At 43.7% G+C, this 19,148-nt stretch overlaps 1 protein-coding gene across 2 annotated transcripts in view; it reads left to right on the plus strand.

Moving 5' to 3' along the window:
* The window catches only part of srbd1 (S1 RNA binding domain 1), a 96,108-nt gene that overhangs the window by 13,503 nt on the left and 63,457 nt on the right, over positions 1–19,148 (plus strand). For both annotated transcript variants that reach the window (XM_079512108.1, XM_079512107.1), the window contains exons 10-14: positions 7,852–7,955; positions 8,714–8,821; positions 9,095–9,252; positions 12,768–12,867; positions 13,598–13,705. In XM_079512108.1, coding sequence (XP_079368234.1) covers positions 7,852–7,955; positions 8,714–8,821; positions 9,095–9,252; positions 12,768–12,867; positions 13,598–13,705 — 578 coding nt within the window. The remainder of the gene's footprint in view (positions 1–7,851; positions 7,956–8,713; positions 8,822–9,094; positions 9,253–12,767; positions 12,868–13,597; positions 13,706–19,148) is intronic.

Raw genomic sequence — 19,148 nt, forward strand, 5'->3', positions numbered from 1 at the left:
AAGAGAGAGAACACTGATGAGTGGTGCAAGGGTACCTCTTGGTCCATCTCTCTCTATCTCTCTCTATCCGTCTCTCTTTGTGAACCTTTAGCCCCCTCCCTGCCTGTCCTCTCTCCACCTCTATCCACTCCTCCTTCCTCCACTGACTCCTTCTTTCCCTCCTATCCTCCTTTCTGCTGCACTGCGTGTCTGTGAGGCTGTTAATTCGATGACGCGCCCGTTGTCATGCAGCATTAGTCGAGCGCCGTCCGCTTTGCCCCAGCGTAGCTGCGGGACTGCGGCTAAAACAAACCTTTTCCGAGCTCAACGAGTTGTCAGGCAGGCGGGTGGGGTGGCAGGTGGGGGATGTGTTTTGACAGGAGGCATGTGTGTGAGCATACACTCGCCCATGCTCCCTCAAATGCATTTTTATTAACCCATTTTGACCTGAGATCAGATTCTAAAAATGTCTTCTACATCCTGACAGTTTTCTGAAAAAGCTATGTTTCTATGTCAGTCGTTCTTCGATTTTTCAAAAATAGCAGACCTACAAGTTCATAGCGCGCCACTCGGTGGCGCGCTATGAGCTTGTAGATCTGCTATTTTTCAATAGCTAAAGCATAACATAATGCTAACACCAAAAGGGGTTCCCGCCCAAAATGGGTTAAGGGCGCCCTAGCCAACGGTTTGTTAAAGGCTATATGGATGGAGGGGTAAGGAAGGGTGTTAGAGCGGCGGTGAATGAATGAACATCTAAGCTCTGCGGCAGCAGATGTTAAAAGCTGTGGCCTTTGGTGCCAAGCGTCAGTTTGCCAGCGCCTTGTGGATTGTCAGGCATTTGAGGAAGAAGCACATGTTGAATTGCTTTGGTTGGCAAAGTGTGTTATAGGACTTACGGTACAATGTCACGTCATACAATAAAACAATGTTTGTTTTAGCACATAGATTGCCTTCATAGGAAGGTAGAAGTCATAATTCATTGGATGATTTAGATAATTCAGTGGTCAGACAGTGACATCTTATTTAAAATACATTATTTGAACATATTTTAGTTTTCCTAGTACGGTGTGGTAACCCTAGCGACTGTGGCTCAGGAGGTAGAGCAGGTCGTCCAATGATCCATGGGTCGGCGCCGGCGGTTTGAATCCCGGCTCCTCCTGTCTATATGTCGAAGTGTCCTTGGGCAAGACACTGAACCCCAAATTGCTCCCGATGTTCTGGTTGGTACCTTGCATGGCTTCCGCCGCAATCGGTGTATGAATGGGTGAATGTAATGCACAATCTATGTAAAGCGCCTTGGATAAAGGCGCTATATAAATGCACCATTTACCATTTAGGGTTGTCCCGATCCGATCACGTGATCGGAAATCGTGGCCGAACACATTTTCAAAAGATCAGAATCGGATCGGGAGCAAAAAAACATGACCGGGACAACCCTAGTACAGTATCAATATTATATCCACATTATGATATTAGACTGGATATTGTACTATTGTGATATAATGGCATAAGTGTTCTATAAAAATATAAATGTCGGATCGGGAAAAATCGGTATCGGCAGATACTCGATATCAAATGATCGGTATCGGTCGGGAGCAAAGAAACGTGTTCGGGACATCCCTGCTTCAAACATACAGTAGAAATCCTAAAAATCTTAAGTCATTTTTAAGTTGAATGAATTTGACTCAGAATCCCATATATGTATGTCTGTCTATCCATATATGTCTGTTGTCTGTCTATCTATCCATGTGTGTGTGTGTGTGTGTGTGTGTATATATATATATATATATATATATATATATATAGACAACATGTAGTGGAGATGTCAGGCGCAGACATGATTCCATCACATTTGGTTTGAGGCCCAGGGCCAGTTGACAGCAGGGTACAGGTTTACCTTGTAGCTATACAGGGTCGGTGTGCTGTTTGACTCCTCAGAGGGAGATTCTTTGATGTGATTTGTGTGATCAAGCGGTAGTTGTAGTAGTAGTGGTGCTGCAGTTGGAAGGCAAGCCTTGAGCGGAGGCAGGATAAATGGAACTGTTTCATCAATTAAACACTCCTTTTGATGAGCAGGTGGGGAGAAAACCCTGAGTACAATCACTGCTATTTTTATGTTAACATTTTAATTTAACTCTGAGAGTGTACAAATATAACCAAATGTCAGGTTCCATTTTGTTAGAATAAAATAGAGTAACATTTGCATTCACTTTACTTCCTCTCCTCCACATTCTTTGAGTTCTCAAATCTCTAAGTCTACTTTCCCGCTGATCCTAGAAGCACCTACACTTTTAAGTGTGCTCTTGCGAGCACCCGTTTTGTAAACTCACACCCTTTGCACACAGATTCCGATTTTGTCATGCGAAAAAACATGTTAAATACCGAATGACCATAAATAAATAATCACCTCTGATATTATAAGGTTACAGAGGATTTTACTGTGTGCAATTGTGTTTCATAAATACAATAATGCAGATAACCCAATGTTTACTACAAATTTATGCAAATACATACCATTTCTGGTTGTTTTTTCAGTCAGTTACAGTAGCCCATGTATCATACGGCTGTGGGCAGCAGCCTGGATTCTTATTTATAGCACTATAATTATCTTTAATGTGAGAACAATGTCTACAAAAGGAGTAATGTTTGTAGACATAATTAAACAATGTTATTCTTTTCAAAATGCTATATTTATTTTATTTTTGCAGAATGAAAACTATATCTACTAAATGTTCTTTCTCACAGTGATACAGAATATGTATGACTGACAACTGACCAAGTCAGTCCTATCTTACGTTTGGAGATAAGACTTTAAGTGATCTCAGTACGAGGTGCTTTTCTTTAAAACAAGCAGATCAGGTTTATTATTTCTGCATAACGGCTGTCGGGGTATCTCTGCCCCCATGTTGTGTGTGTTTGTTTTTCAAGAGCGATGGGAGAGACAGGGAGTTGAGAGAGAGAGAGAAATAAAATGATCTCTCTCTCTTTGAGCGCCACAAGTGTTTTCGTAGAGAGGGGTTTGTCGTGGCGGACCATAATCCCTTGCAGCGAGCGCTTCTCATCGATATTTAGAAAGTCAATATTGACCTGGACTCACTCTGCCCGAAGAATAACACTCAGTAAAATGTAGATTACATTCCTCATGTTTTTTCAATTATCTCAATGTTTATCGAGAGCGTAATGAATTTAATATTTATCTTCTATTTTCTTATGGCTCCTCTTGTTAATAACGCCAAGCCTAAAATTTGATCACCATTTCATCACTCTGTCTAAATTAAACGATCTGATATGCAGCTGACAGCGTTTGGCTGCCAAATACCAGTGGAATATATGTTCGTATCAGTGCGTCTTTATCTATGAGCATAATTTAATAAATTAAGTGGGAGCGTACTATTTCTTGGCTTTACATAAACATGTCTTGTCAGCTGTACACTTGTCATCAACACCAGAGCCTGGATTTGAGTGTTCAAAAGGTCACAGACTGACTAATAATGAAATATTGCACAGTCCTTCACATACTGGGTCTAGAACTTTACCATTCTACAATGTATAGGAGACCACTGTCTGCTGCCAACTTTGAGAGGTTTAATCCATTTAGGCCTGACGTTGAAATAAAAAAAACGTTTGCTCTGAAAGAATATATATTCAAAGATTTGTACTGCATTTTTACGATTTTTCAAAAATAGCAGACCTACAAGCTTGTAGATCTGCTATTTTTCAATAGCTAAAGTATAACATAATGCTTAGTTAAAACACCAAAAGGGGTTCCCGCCCAGAATGGGTTAATTGTCGTGGAAGTAGATGGAAATAGCACAACCTCTCCAATTTGTTTCACTGTTTGTTGTAAATGTTACTTTAATATGTAAGTGCTCATAAAAAAAGAAAACTAAATGTTCTCAGCGTATGAGTTGAAAAGGCCAAATTCTCTGATGCACATTGTCTGCGCATGGTTCTCAGTGATATGTTTAAGTATGATATGAGATAAGTTACAATGGAGCAGAGAGGAGAGGTGGCGAGGTTGGGGTGTGGTTGCCCAATGCAATTCATTCTGCTAGATACAAACAAATACAAAAACTGTATTAACACTAGTAATAGCAAATGTTAATACATTGACACATTAAAAATGTCTTGATATAACGATATTCTATTTTAATCAATGTTTCATGGCATTCCATCATCATACATCTTGTCTGTATTTTCTGTGAGATGCATTGAAGTTTGGCCAGATTAAGTTTGCAAGTGATTCGCTGCTGCTTTGAATCCACGTGCTGCGGTTACATCTCTGACGTGTACCACTTCCGTCCAAGTCAAATTACACATTGGGCAGACCCGAATGATGCATTGCTTAAGTGTTCTATTCTAGCACATGTGCTAATTTTAAGCACTTGTGAGCTTGTGTGTCTACTGTCTATATCTTCCGTGCCTGCACGTGCATGCCTGATCCGTCAGATGGATAGATGTGTCAATGACAGGATTGCTTTAACCCATTCTGGGCGGGAACCCCTTTTGGTGTTTTAAACATTATGTTATAATTTAGCTATTGAAAAATAGCAGATCTACAAGCTCATAGCGCGCCACCGAGTGGCGCGCTATGAACTTGTAGGTCTGCTATTTTTGAAAAATCGTTAAAATGTGCCTCAAATCTTTCCGAAAATTGTCATGATTTAGAAAACTTTTTTTTTTAAATTTCGACGTCAGGCCTAAATGGGTTAAAGAAGGGGCGAGAGAGAGTGAAAGAGACAGAGAGAGGGAGGCCTGCTGCCCTCACTTGGGGGCAGATGGCAGGATGCTGGGCTGGCAGGAAGGACAGGCTTGTCTGCTCTAGTCAGGCTTTGGACAGGGCTAAAACCACCTGTCACTCCTGTGGCCCATCTAAATGAGCACGCACACACGCACTTCTATACCTACCTCCCTCCCTCTCTGTCTCTCTTCCTTTGAAATCATCCTATGTCCCTCAACACTGGCCCAAGCGGACAGAAAGTTGAGAGACATACAGACACACTTGGCATTTATTTGACTACAGCCATGAAGGACAGTGGCCGGCCACAAAGGAACACAAACTGTCGGTTAAGGCAAACCCATTGCTGAGTATTTTTGCGTGGCAATGGGTATAGCTTTCCCTGCAGCAGGGATGAGGTTTGGCAACCCACCAATTGAGGGTTTAAATTGCAGCGGGATTTAAGAAAGCACAAAATATATTGAAAAAATACAGGGTTGCAGTCATGTTAGCAGAAATGACCATCTACAGTACTGCCTAGGAATGTGTAAGGCAACAGAAGTGGGTCATTCTGCTTGTAGAAAATGATGGGGTTGACAAATGGGACAAAATCATTGTGGATGAAACGGCGTGTTTCAAGATGTGATTTTCCCTGGTTGTTTACAAACTTGCTTCATATACATTCTATCAAAGTGTCTCCTGTGCTCTTTGGCATACAGTATATACTCCTTGTAAATACAAAATGAAGATATTTCATTCACTGTCCTTGAGTGTGACAATAGACATGCTGCGATTTGAAGAGTTGAACTGTCTCTTCTTTTTAACATTCCAGAAAAGCCGCATTCTGTTTTACAGATGACCTCATATGGGTAAAAATAAATAAAGAAATCACATCCGCGTGAAGTGAGGGGCGCTCTTATCATCTTACAGCATTGAGGAGGGAATTCGGTATAGCTCTATTAACGTGTAACCTCTATTAATCTAACTCTAATATATTAAAGTCATTAAACTCATGTTGCTATGATTAGGTGATGTAATGGTGATGTGAAACAAACAGTGTCAAAACAAACTTAAAAAAAATTAAATTCTCTTTATTGTTATTTAATGGCATTTAATGTTTGTGTTGGGGACAAGATGACGTAAATTTTCCCTTCATTGTCAATGGCGTTTTTAAAACAAACAAACTAAACTAAACTAAGCTAGCGCCCCTCAAAAAAATAAAAATAAATTTAAGCCTAGAATCAAGCCATCCAGGATCCTGGTGAATCATGACCATAAAACCTTTGATTCTGTGAAAAAGTTTTTTTAATATTTTATTATGATATACTACATTTAATACATTTGCTTCGTTTAGAGTTTTTATTTTTATTTTTCACAGAATCAAAGGTTTTATGGTCATGGTCTAGAATCTTTCAATGTATCATATCTCAATTTAAACTTTCCTTAAAATATTTTCACCTCCATAACTCGGCCATTCCTCTATAAATATTAGGCTACATTGTGCATTCACATCCATTCAACAACCTACATCTCTTATCCATATCCTATTGCGTTCTAGATACTAATATCACTGTGTGGATATTAGTCTAGTCCCTCTCAGTGTTAGATTGTTTTCTGCAATGTCCCGCCCCATATTTGCATACTAGGCCCTGGTTGGTTATAGCCTGGTTCCAGACGAATCTGGTTGGCTCGTCACCACTTTCGGCCGTGAAGTCCTCCCACAATTGAGAGGGGCCAGACTTAATCTGCCTGGGGCAATATGCATTGCAAAGGTACAGTATATGAAGACTGGCTATGCGAGGCTAATTGAGTTCTACCTCTCCACCATACATTAAAATAGTTCATTATTTGTTTCCACTATTTAGTATTCCTGACTGTCTTTGTCTTCTTCTGTAGCCCTTCTTCTTAACGGTACATTCAGCAAGTGGAATTGCACTCCTTTCATTTGACAGAAATCTGTTCCTCCTCCCTCCAACGGTATACAGAGTGAAAAGAGACTTCAGCTCCTTTTGATGAAGATCGTAGGAGAAATCTCCTCTCCATCAACTCCGGCCACCCGGGGCGGGGACATGCCAAGAGAAGAGAAATCTTCATTTTCAGGATATTTCTAAGCTGCATTAATGCTTTCCCCTGCGATGCCATTAGCCTTGTTTTATTTGAGTGCATATAGGGGGTGTGTGTGTGTGTGTGGGTGTGTGTTGTACATGCATAATGGTTGCAGCAGCACATCGATGCTGGTTGTTGATGAGTGGTAGTGGTTGTGGCATGATGTGTCTGTGCGTGCTGGGGAGGGGCAGGCCTTGCGGTGGCGGTGGCACGGTGGTGGCATTTGTCAGCTCTGTTCTTCCGCTTGGGCTCCAGATTGACATCTTGTTTCTTGACCCTGTTCCGTGGCGGGCTAAAGGTTCCCCACTGAAAAGGTCAGACACTTAGTACTGTTTTGCTTAACAGCGAGCAGCAGTTCTTCTACGGGGGACAGGCGCAACACAACAGCAGGCTTGGCCACGGGATATAGGCCTCAGCCAAGTTACTTAAGTGTGTGTAGAGATGGGATTCTGTGTTTGTCTGTGGATGCAGTTGTGCATAATAGTGTTTGAATGGAGATATCATATATGTATGTACAAGGTTCAAGGTTACTTTATTTCTTCTCCCAGGGGAGAAATTTGTCTTTGGACACACGGACCTGCAGCATGCATAAACAATACAATACAGTACAAAACAATAAGGCACATGTACACAGATGTGCTGTTCAGAATAAGATGCAGTGCAGTGTAGCTACAAAGATGGTAATATGATATAGGCAGGCTGGTCAGCAAACACTGAATCATGGGTTATTTGATGATGCCAACATAATCTCTATGAGGAGCTTATTGTAACAGTTGTGCAGAAAGGGTGTGTGCATTTACAGGAGTGGGGGTAAGTGTATATTGCATTAACCACTTTCAACCTGCTGGTGTCCTTATTCTGGGCACGTCATAGGCAAAACCTTTAAAGCAAATTCACAAATGTAAAAAGGAATGGAAGATGGTAGATCAGCTATCTTTGTGTGACGAAGTACAGATGAGTATATGTGATTTGTGTGTGTGTGTGTGTGTGTGTGTGTGTGTGTGTGTGCGTGTGTGCGTGTGCGTGTGTGTGTGTGTGTGTATATATAGACCCTAGCTATTAACCGCGGTGAGAGTCTAAAGATCCTGACAGTCAAGGTGAACATTCCAGACAGGGTGAGGACTGACTTCATCGGTTGGTGCATCCGCAACAGGTCAGACAAACACACACACTATCTGTATGTCCATCATGTCCATTAAAAGTACAAACAGATTCATATGAAATCACAAAGGGTGAATTTGAGCCACGGATCACCATTCAATGACATTCGCTCGGGACCGATAATCTTGTAGTGTGAGATGCGTCCGAGTTTTAAAATCATGTAGTGTGTGCTGTATAAGATCAAATAATCGTTTATCCTGTAGTGTGTGGTGCTATCAGATTTCAGATTGAAAAAAGTCGGGTAGTGTAAGGCCACCTTTAGCCTCTCAGACCCAATACTTTATAATATTTTGTTGTCGTTGGATAAGATTTTGTCCATAATTCCATGCTGAATTGATGTGGTACCATTAGGCAAACGCTGATCAAAATAACAAATCTTCCACATTCTCTAATTGTGTAGACTCCTTTTAAATTAAATAATGCAGATGTTTAACAATAAATGTACTCTTGAGAGCTTAAAATTAAACAAAATGTAAGAGCTAAACATTATACGGGTCCGTTTCAACTCTATATTTTAGCTGAGGACCACCTGGAACCTCCTCAAGGACCACTGGTTGAGAACCACTGGATTAGTGCACCCCAGCATGCACCTTCATGCTGGGGAATGGACGCTACTGAATTTGGTGACCCCGTGCCAAAGTGACAATGTGACATAACAGCTGTGGGTTCATAAATCATAATACTGGTCGTTTTGTGGCTGTGTAGTTACACAAAAAGGTATATGCTATTTTTTATTATTTTCTATTGCAGATGGAGAACAAAGACCTTTGCCACGGTGGAACAGAATAAAATGATTGAAAATGCCGTGGAGGACTCTTATAAAAGACTGATTCTACCTCTACTCACCAGGAGCTACAGGTGTGTGTGTGTGTGTGTGTGTGTGTGTGTGTGTGTGTGTGTGTGTGTGTGTGTGTGTGTGTGTGTGTGTGTGTGTGTGTGTGTGTGTGTGTGTGTGTGTGTGTGTGCGCGTGTGCGTGTGCGCATGTGCGTGTGCGCACAGTCACACACGCACACGCACACAATACAATGAACACCAAAACTGTTAACCAGATCATAACAAAACAAAGCACATGTGTATTTTACCTCCAATCTGTAAATATTAATTCTCTCTCTCTCTCTCTCTCTGTCCAGGTCTAAGCTGACGGCAGCAGCAGAGAAGGAGTCCATAGCGATGTTTGTGAGGAATCTCCGTCAGAGGTTACTGGTGTGTCCAGTGCGTGGCTGTGTTATCTTGGGAGTGGACCCGGGCTTCAGACATGGCTGCAAGCTGGCCGTCCTCTCCCCCACTAGTGAGGACGCACGCACGCACGCACGCACGCACGCACGCACGCACGCACGCACGCACGCACGCACGCACGCACGCACGCACGCACGCACGCACGCACGCACGCACGCACGCACACTTGTAGTCCAGTCCTCCTTCCGCTACCTCTCAACACCCTCCACATCACCCCCCCCCCCCCCCCCCCCCCCCACTCCCCCACTCCCTCAGGTCTGGTGATGCCAACTCTCCTGGACATCCCCAAGACACAGAAATAAAACTGGGGTGACAGACAGGGCTCCCCCTCCCTATGGAACACACTCCCAGCTCAAATCAAAGCTGTCCCCACCCTCGCCACGTTTTAAACCACTCTCAAAACCACTTCCAAAACCCACCTTTTTAGCCTCCTCACATTCCCTACCTAATTCAAGCCCCCTTATTTGTTTTGTTTGTGAAGTGACTTAATATACGGTACATGTTATGTACTATTATGTATTTAGTGTACACATTCATATTCCAGGCCGTACACTGAGTGGGGAGGGTAGACACTCTTGTGAAAATTGAATGTGAAATTCACTATTGGAATTGTTTACATATTAGTCAGATAATTGGGGTGGGGGGGCATCATTGATTCAGGAGGTAGAGTGGCCATCTTGGAATCAATGCATTCTCACACCCAGTTTTTACTATGATGATGAGCTGGGCAACAACTGACCAAGCGTCAGATGGTTGACGTGTCGTGTCGCATGGTCGGCAGATGCGGACATTGCATCGCTCGGCACGTGTATACAGTACAAGCACCGGCTTGGCTAGCAACTCGCTTGGGCAAGCCCCACAGGAGTCAAGTCCGCTTCTGATGGTGCGCCTGCCTTGTTACTTGTGCGAGCAGAGCGCAAGTACTGTTTTCGGCTGCGTATGACTGTGACTGCTTTTCTGCCAATCGGGGATTGTGAATTTTCGGTGACACGCTTATCCAATCAGGGGATTGTGTATTGTCTTTGGTTGGCGTCGCTCGGCCGATACAATCAAGGGATTGTGTATTTTTGGTGGTGTCGCTCCGGCCAATCAGAGCGCAGGTTGGCAGCTTGCTGCGTACGCCGGTGGCTCCTCAACTGATTGGATTTGGTCCGTATGTTGGTGGCGTCGCTCGGCCAATCAGGGATTGGCTGATGACGTACAGTAAGTCACGTAAAACTATGTATGTTTATGTAAAAACACCGACATGACGTAACCAATTGTAACCCATTGAACCCACTGTGGTGGTGAGAGATAAGTTGCGCGCTCTGCTCGCGCACAAGTTAGGCCATTCATGGCCTAACTTGTGTGCGAAGCGCAAGTTGGCGGCTCGACAGAGTGCATTTCTAGTTTTAAATGTTTTTTATACTGTCATGTTAGTTGGATCGTAGTAATCAAAGGTTCCTGGTTTGCGCCTTTGCTCCTCATGCCTTTGTGTTGAAGGGTCCTTGGGCAAGACACTGAACTGCTCCCGATGATGGTGCCTTGCATGGTTGCCTCTGCCAATCGGTGTGTGCGAATGTGCGTGTGAATGGGTGGTACATCCACCCTTTCACATTGCAAAGCGCCATTCTGGACGGGAACCCCTGTTTTAACTAAGCATTATTTAGCTATTGAAGAATAGCAGATTTACAAGCTCATAGCGTGCCACCGAGTGGCACGCTACGAGCTTGTAGGTCTGCTATTTTTTTTAAATCGTGAAAATGTGGCACAAATCTTTGAATATATATTCTTTCAGAAGACTTCATTTATTTCGACGTCAGGCCTAAATGGGTTAGGAGAAAGGCTATATAAATGCACCATTTAGGCTACGACACAGCGCAATATCTATCATTGAATTAGTTGCGAAAAAGCCAGAAATCCTAGTGTATAGATATACTGTATAGGTAATACAGTATGTATGCTGTGTGCATTCATGCATGCCTGTAACGCCAAAGGCTGTAGAGACGGGACGCCAGTTGACACGTGACAGCCTCAGTGGGTGGTGTGTGTGTGTGTGTGTGTGTGTGTGTGTGTGTGTGTGTGTGTGTGTGTGTGTGTGTGTGTGTGTGTGTGTGTGTGTGTGTGTGTGTGTGTGTGTGTGTGTGTGTGTGTGTGTGTGTGTGTGTGTGTGTGTGTGTGTGTGTGTGTGTGCGTGCTCTCAGTGGGTGTGGTTACCCACAGTGTAGGGGTAGGTCCCTCCCTCTGGGCAGCTGATTGTCTGCCCCCCCCAACCCCCCCTCCACCACCACATACACACACCATACCAGGCCCAGCTTGTCAGTAACAGGTCTGATGGTGCCCGGTGGTCACATGACGTCCTGTCAGAGCTGTCCAGTCACATCTCTGGGCATGACAGGAAGTCAGGCTGTGATTTTCCTGTGGTGGACAGTCAAAGCAGGAGAGATGAAATGGGAGTTTGGGTGTTATCTCATAATCTCTCTTCTGTCTTAAGTTAAGACCTCTGTGCTTTTAGATCAGTTGTTTCCAAGCGTTTTAGCCCATGACCCAAAAGAGAAATCAATTCATTAATTGCCTATAACTGGACCGGTAGGCATGTAACTTTGCACGCACGCTCCCTAGAGGCCAAGGAAAAACGTCTTCCCTGCATTTTTTAAATCAGCCTTTTATGAATGCAGATTTCTGCAAACACATTTTTTTTTACATTACTCCTACAGATATTGTCCAAAGTCTCCAAACATCACGCAAACGGGTACACACTATCTCTATAGTAAGTAATGTGATCAACAGATCTGTCCGATTTCTCATAATCCATCCTGATTGACTAAGATTGGCATACAGGTCTTCTACTATATTGAATGGTAGAGTGACTGATGTTAGTCTGCTCAAACGTTACTCTGTTATCTGCTTAACACCAACTTTACAAAGATGCCCAGAACATCAGGATGAACCTGTGTAGTTTATGGCTACTCCAGTGGCAACATTCAAATTTGGTATGCTCATACTAAGCATTTAAAGTATGAGGTATAAAGTACAGCAGCCTTGTGTTCATACAACAGAAATATTGGGTATTGGGTAAGACTGACATCAGGACCGCTTCATCTCAAACATTACTCTGGTCTCAGCCACCGTGGTGTATTTTTTGACATTCTGTTTCTCTCCAAAGTTGAATGTTGCCACTACTGTTGGAGCAGCCATAAACTACACAGGTTCATCCCAATGTTCTGGGCATCTTTGTAACGTTATTGTTAGTAAAAAGCAGATAACAGAGTAACGTTTGAGCAGACTAACATCAGTCACTCTACCATTCAATGTAGTAGAAGACCTGCCTGTTTACACCGCAGATATGTCGTCTCCGCCTACAGGAAATACGTTCGCTGCGGCCAGTGTGTCTCTGAACGTGTCTATATATTGACTGAATTCCAAACATTGCTGTCCCACAAAAACCTGACCTGGTGGAGACCTGTGCTCCGAGGAGCACTGTCTTTCTCTCTTTCATTGTCACTCTGTTCACCTCTGTTCTCTCATTGTCTTCCTTCTTCTCATTATTTCCATATGGTTCTGTCCCTGTCTGTCTTTGTCTCTCAGGTCAGATTCTTCATACAGATGTAGTCTACTTGGACTCGATGCACAGACCAGGCCAGCAAAGTGTGGCAGACAAACTGCGCCACCTCATGATTAAATTCAGGTACTGCAGCTCATGGCGAGGTGTATTATTCATACTGAATACATTTGCAGTATACCGGAATGTACAGTACTGACCATTTTGAATGTGACGCATGACAAATTAGGTACACGATAAAATCCCTAGATTTAATTTCATTCCATTTGACACCTTTGGAGTTAAATTACCACAGCAAATTCTGTGTGCAGTTGACATACTATTGTTGACTTTTTCAATCTCATCAGAGTCCCTACCTTAGAGTATATATGAATAGAGACGGCACCCGGAGGAAACCCTGAGGTGAAATGGACATAGTGGCCGAATTTGGTATTTCAGCGCTGGCCCAAACACATGAACGCTCTGGTCCGTTGACTATCATTGCGTACGTTCATGATGACACGTGAATGCTGTTTCATACGTGAACGCACGTGAACGCGTGCAATGATAGTCAACGGCAGCGCATTCATGTGTTTGGGCCCAATCCATCCCAGAATGCACTCTGTTCCTATACCCGGAAGGAGGAGTGAAATCGCCTCATGCGCTTTTGAACAACTTAATGCAAATGAATGGGAGGAGAAATCCGGTGCCGTCTCTATTCATATATACTCTAAGGTCCCTACCCCCTACTTCATTGATGTACTGTAGGAGCTAATAGACACAAGGGGGAAAACCCCACTCACACGGGAAAACCCCACTCAGTGGCACTTTCTAATGTCTTCCTATGTGTCACTGCATCCTCTCCTCCCGTCCCCAGCTGTAGCAAGGTGGTGATTGGCAACGGGACAGCATGCCGTGAGACGGAGTCTTTATTCGCTGACCTCATCAGCAGACACCACTTCCAGCCCTTGGATGTTTCATACTGGTAAGACACAATGTAAACGCACAGGGCTCACGTTAAAGCCTCTCTACATTTCTAAATTTTCAAAAATTTAAAAGAGAACAGATCTACAAGCTCACTTGTCGATTGGTTGTTTTTTGTATAGTATTCGACATGTTACAAAAAGTATAATAGGGCTTACGTGGCTAAGCAGTAGTATACAGTATTTACAGAGATGGGTTTCCCATTCTATTTTAACATGATAATGTACAAAACATCATATTTAGACGTATTTATCAGCATTTACCTATTCCATTTACCACAACAACTGATCAATACATATAGACTTGAGGACATCAGGTTGGATCATGAGGGAAACAACAAATGCCGAACCATAACTTCACATACCTACTGTATAACCAGACAGCAGTTCAGGAGGTAGAGCGACTGTTTAGAAACAGAAAGGTTCCCTGTTTGATCCCTATGTTGCTCAAGTGTCTTTGAGCAAGATACTGAACGCTTAACTGCTCCTGATGAGGAGTAAGTAGCCTTGCCGAGCCATGAGGCCCATAGGGCAGGAGCCTATCTCCTGTTTCTGTAGCGTGAGGCAGCTTGATGTACAAGTACACCCCCTAGACATGACGCTAGTATGTCGCAGGGACTGATGAGGAGGTTGGTGCCTTCCATGGTTGCCTCTGCCGTCGGTGTGTGAATGTCTGTGTGAACGGTTGGATATAACAAAACTTATTGTAAATTGCTTTCGATAAAATGTGCTATATAATAGGAATGTAGGAAACAACCTGCCTGTGTGACTGAAATGGTTTGTTTGTTTGTAACCTTTATTTCAGGGGAATCCAATTGAGACCAGGGTCTCTTTTTCAATGGCGCCCTGTATACAAATAAGAACATTTACATTTGACATACATGACATGGACACACAGTACAAACAAATATAATACACAAGCACATACACACAAAACCTTGTAACCAAATGTTACAGAAAGCAGGTGCATATGCCTTCCTCTAGTGTGAGGTCAGATGGTAATGCCACTGGGATTCCCGGGTGCGGGGAGGGAGTTGTCTGAAAACTTCGGAGGTACTGCTGGCATTGCCATTATGCAGCGATACTGGTTTCTACTCCTCTTCGGTTTCGATACATTTTTGAGTGGTGCAACCACTCTATTATGGGACTTTGTGTGTATCTGGCTGGGTCTGTCCCTGGCTGGGTCTGTCCCTGGCTGGGTCTGTCCGAGCACGAAAATAGTTTTTGGTTGGTTTTCACAACCAATTGTCACTGTTGTGCAGCCTAACACACACACACACACACACACACACACACACACACACACACACACACACACACACACACACACACACACACACACACACACACACTCACACACCCACACATTAACTGTATATATGATGATTTTGGGTGTGACTGTACAGTGACAGTACAGTACAGTATAGTAGAGGACCCCCACACGGTAACTCTCTAATTTCTGAACCGTTTCGGACACGGGGCGGCTCGCCGGAACCGGGCCAGCACCCTGGGCGCATTCCTGTGGGTCTGGAAGTTCCTGGGAACCCCCGGGGACCCCCACACGGAGTTGCACCACTTATTTCACACGGGTGTGATTTTTTTGTTAATTGCCCAGCCTTATTAGATCCGTTAAAGAACAGAGGAGAGAATAAGTAAAGGAGGGGAGAGAGAGCGAGACAGAGAGAGGTGACGAAGAGCAAGAGAAGGAAGATGAAGAGAGCGAGTGATAAAGAAGGAGACTGAGAGAGAGAGAGAGTCATGGCTGCAAAGAGGAATGTGTCCCTCCAGCGAGTTGCATCTATAAAAGCCATCTGGATCTTGTGGGCTGCACAGCACACAGCACAACACGACACAAAGAAACACAACACAATGCAACACAAGACAATGACAGACCAGAATCTGGGTCCAACCATAATAATAACAAGGTTCTCCCTGTGTATCTACTCACTTCCATGTGTGTTTGTTGACTTGAGGTTTAGTTTGGGACCACAGCCCAGAGCTGACGTGTGTGCGTGTGTGTGTGTGTGTGCACACGCGCACACACACAGTAAGTGTAATATGTGAGATCCCCTGAAGTCTGATAGCGTCGCTCCACTCCATTTTACCAGATCCACTTGTATCAAAGCCAACAGACATCTATTTCAGCTGCTGAGTGACTGGATTTATTACAAACACCACATTCACCGCATGCACAACTCACAAATGCAGTCACCACATACACACACAGTCACCATTCACATGCACTTGAACACTTTAAACACATGCACAAACATGCTCACAGCAACACACACACACACACACATAAATGGTAAATTTAGTGTTTCACAATGTATTTCACATTCACCATTTCACATACACATTCACACACTGATGGCCGAGGAAACCATGCAAGCCACCAAGCTGCTCCTCAGGAGCAGTTAGAGGTTCAGTGTCTTGCTCAAGGACACTTCGACATGTAGCCAGGAAGGGCCGGGGGTCAAACCTGGAACCTTCGGATTCCAAGATGGTCCCCCCTATACATCCTGAGCCACTGCATGCCGCACATGCGCAGGCACACACGCACACACATGCACTACACCACACCACACCACACCAGACCAGACAACACAAACACAGCAAAGCCTAAAGGTGCGCTCAGACTTGGATGGTTAGAGCGGCGCGATTACATACAAAGTCAATGCAAAGGCGAGAATTGTGCGAAGGGGCGCGGTGCGACCTGGCGCGATACAAACGGGACGAACCGAGGCGAATATATACATATTCAGGTCTGAACGCAGCTTTAGAGGTCACTGCTTTTGTGCTATATCCCAGGTCCCCCCCTTCAACACTCTGTCTCCCAGAACAGAAGCAGTCAAAGCGAGGACTCTCAAGCGTTTATTAAGTTAACTTCCACTTGATTATTTTGACGACACAGACCCCCTGCTCCCTCTAAGCGGACTCCAGCCGCCAGAATCTCTGTGGGCCAGAATTCCACATCTTGATGCCTTGGCTTTCATTCCTGTGGCGAGGCTAATGGCTTTGCTTTTTAGTTATGTGACTATAGTAAGAATGTTTGGCCTCGTATTTGATGTGGCGATGCATCGTCGAATGTCCGAGCACTTTTTGTAACAAGTGTGGAGAAACATGCAATCCCTCCCAGTTCCACTGGCCCGGTCAACCTGTAGTAGTTACTAGTGCAGCGACAGAGAATGTTCTCCCCTGTCAGCCTTCCACCCGTGAACACGGGCAATTGGTCTGAGGAGTGCTCGGCCAAGCCAGAGGCACTATCCACGTGTTTCGGACTTTCGTTGGGAAGGTACTGGGGCTCCTTGTGTGTGTGCTTCACTTCCTTCAGGCAGTGTTGCCATGTCTGCTTATTATAAGCGACCTTTGGCTTGTTTTGTCTGTAAAGTCGCTTGTAAATAAATCATTGGTAGTGGCTGGTTCTGTTTTTTTGGGCTTGTTTCTAAAGTGTACAGTAGTTCCTTTTTTGGGCTTGCTTCCTAATGTTGTTTAAACCAGTGGTTAGCAAATTTCTTCACGTCAAGGAACCCCAGATTAATATGTAAATGTCCACAGACATCCATCGGAAAATAGTTTGTGTCGCTGACTCGCTGCGTGCTTGTAGATCTGCTATTTTCATTTCGTGCTTGTTTTCATAGACCTGACCACTTGTTTCTCTTGCAAAACTGGCAACACAGCAAGAGAAAGAGGAACTTATGCACACACAAACGCAAAGACTTGTGGGTTATATGAAAAGGGTGGATAGACATGTTGCGCTGCCCAGAACTGTGCCCCTGCGCCTACTGTACTCTTTCATAACAAGAATGACCTGTGCGAGCTTCCTCTACCTCCATAGGGGTGGAAGAGGAAGCTTGAACTTGCTTGATTCTCTTGATTCTAGCTGTTGTATGGTTGCTGCTGTTATGCATACAAGAGCATGTTGGAGTCACTCAAGTTGATGGCGTCTGTATGGTATTGGATTTAGACTCACACATTGTCTGTACAGCTCAGCAAAGAGAAACGGACAAGGTCGGTGGCACTTAACTGTATATGCGTGTTTGTCTGATGAAGGGCTCATGGTCAAACTGTTACCTCGTGGTAATACACTGTCTAGTATGGAAGCATTTTCTAGTGTGTGTGGTTTCTATTTGTCCAGCATGTATAATAATTGATGTGTGTGCTTTCAGAGTTTTTGTTTCTGTGTACCTGCGTGGATATTGCATGCCTGTAGCATTGATGTACTATGAATCGTACACAGCCTCAAGTGTATTATTTCCTTCATGACATGGCTTCCAGCAATTAGTGAAAAAAACTAAAAAAGATTCCTGTCCTAGTGTAGCTAGTGTGTCCTAGTGTAGCTGTGGGCTATCCTCATTATTATCCATTAGAGAACTTAAAGGGGACTTAAATTTGGAGTTGCAGTTGTCCATGTTAGGAAGTCTATTATTCTATATCTTCTTTCCCTCCAATCTTTCCTCCCACTGCACTACCCATCCTTCCTCACAGTGTCCTCTCAGTGCTAGTGTTGTGCTGACTTTGCTGAAATGCAGACCAGTTCCAAAAAGTATGGAAATGATAAAGGTTCTTTAGCCCGCTTTATTTTTTAAAGTGATCTATAGAACTATAGATTGTCCATAAAACCACCTCGTGTGACTCTTCACTCAAAGAGCACATCTTTGTTAAGGGTGTAGGCTCTCATTATCTCTTTATAGCTTCCCCATTTCCTTCACTGTGATGTCTGGGTTTCACACCCTTTACTCCTAAAGAGTCTGTGATGTGGAATCACTCTACACATCAGGCTTAGATATGTGCCATCTGGGCTGTGTTAACCAAAAGCTTCTTCTTTTGGCATGTTGTTTTATTACGTATTCCCTAACGCTCTAGCTGCTAACCATTAGCCACTTGTAGCATACTTTTTTCCAGACTAGTAAGTATTCCATCAGTTACTAGTCACAAAAAAATTGATATTAGTTCTAATTTAAAAGGTGCTATATTGACTAAGTTTTTACAGTCAAGTCTTTAAAAAAGGAAATAATACAAACGAAAATATCTTTTAAATTTATAGATGTATCTTTTTAAGTCAGATGATCATGTTTTGGAGCAGCATTTCATGTTCTAACATTAACCAAGCTTCAAACTGTGATCAAAGGGTACAAATGGCCTGGGGAGTTGTTGACTCTGACTCTGACTTGATGCTGACTATGACTCCCATGAGGTCTGGCTCCCCTGCCGACTGACCTACGGCTGACCCTGACCCACTACCAACAAGAAGTCCTCATCACACCGCCAAGAGGGCAATAATGACAATGAGGCAGAGGCAGGGGTCTTCACTCTGTGTCTGTCATAGATTGACCTAATTACTGAAGCGCCGTATAGCTGCATGGCCCACTTTACACCTGCCATCAATGCACCTCGTATGTGGGTGGTGTGTTAAAGAAATTGTCTATCTTCACTTTACAGTTG

The sequence above is a fragment of the Electrona antarctica genome (assembly GCF_951216825.1).
Source record: "Electrona antarctica genome assembly, chromosome: 10".
Classification (NCBI taxonomy): Eukaryota; Metazoa; Chordata; class Actinopteri; order Myctophiformes; family Myctophidae; genus Electrona; species Electrona antarctica.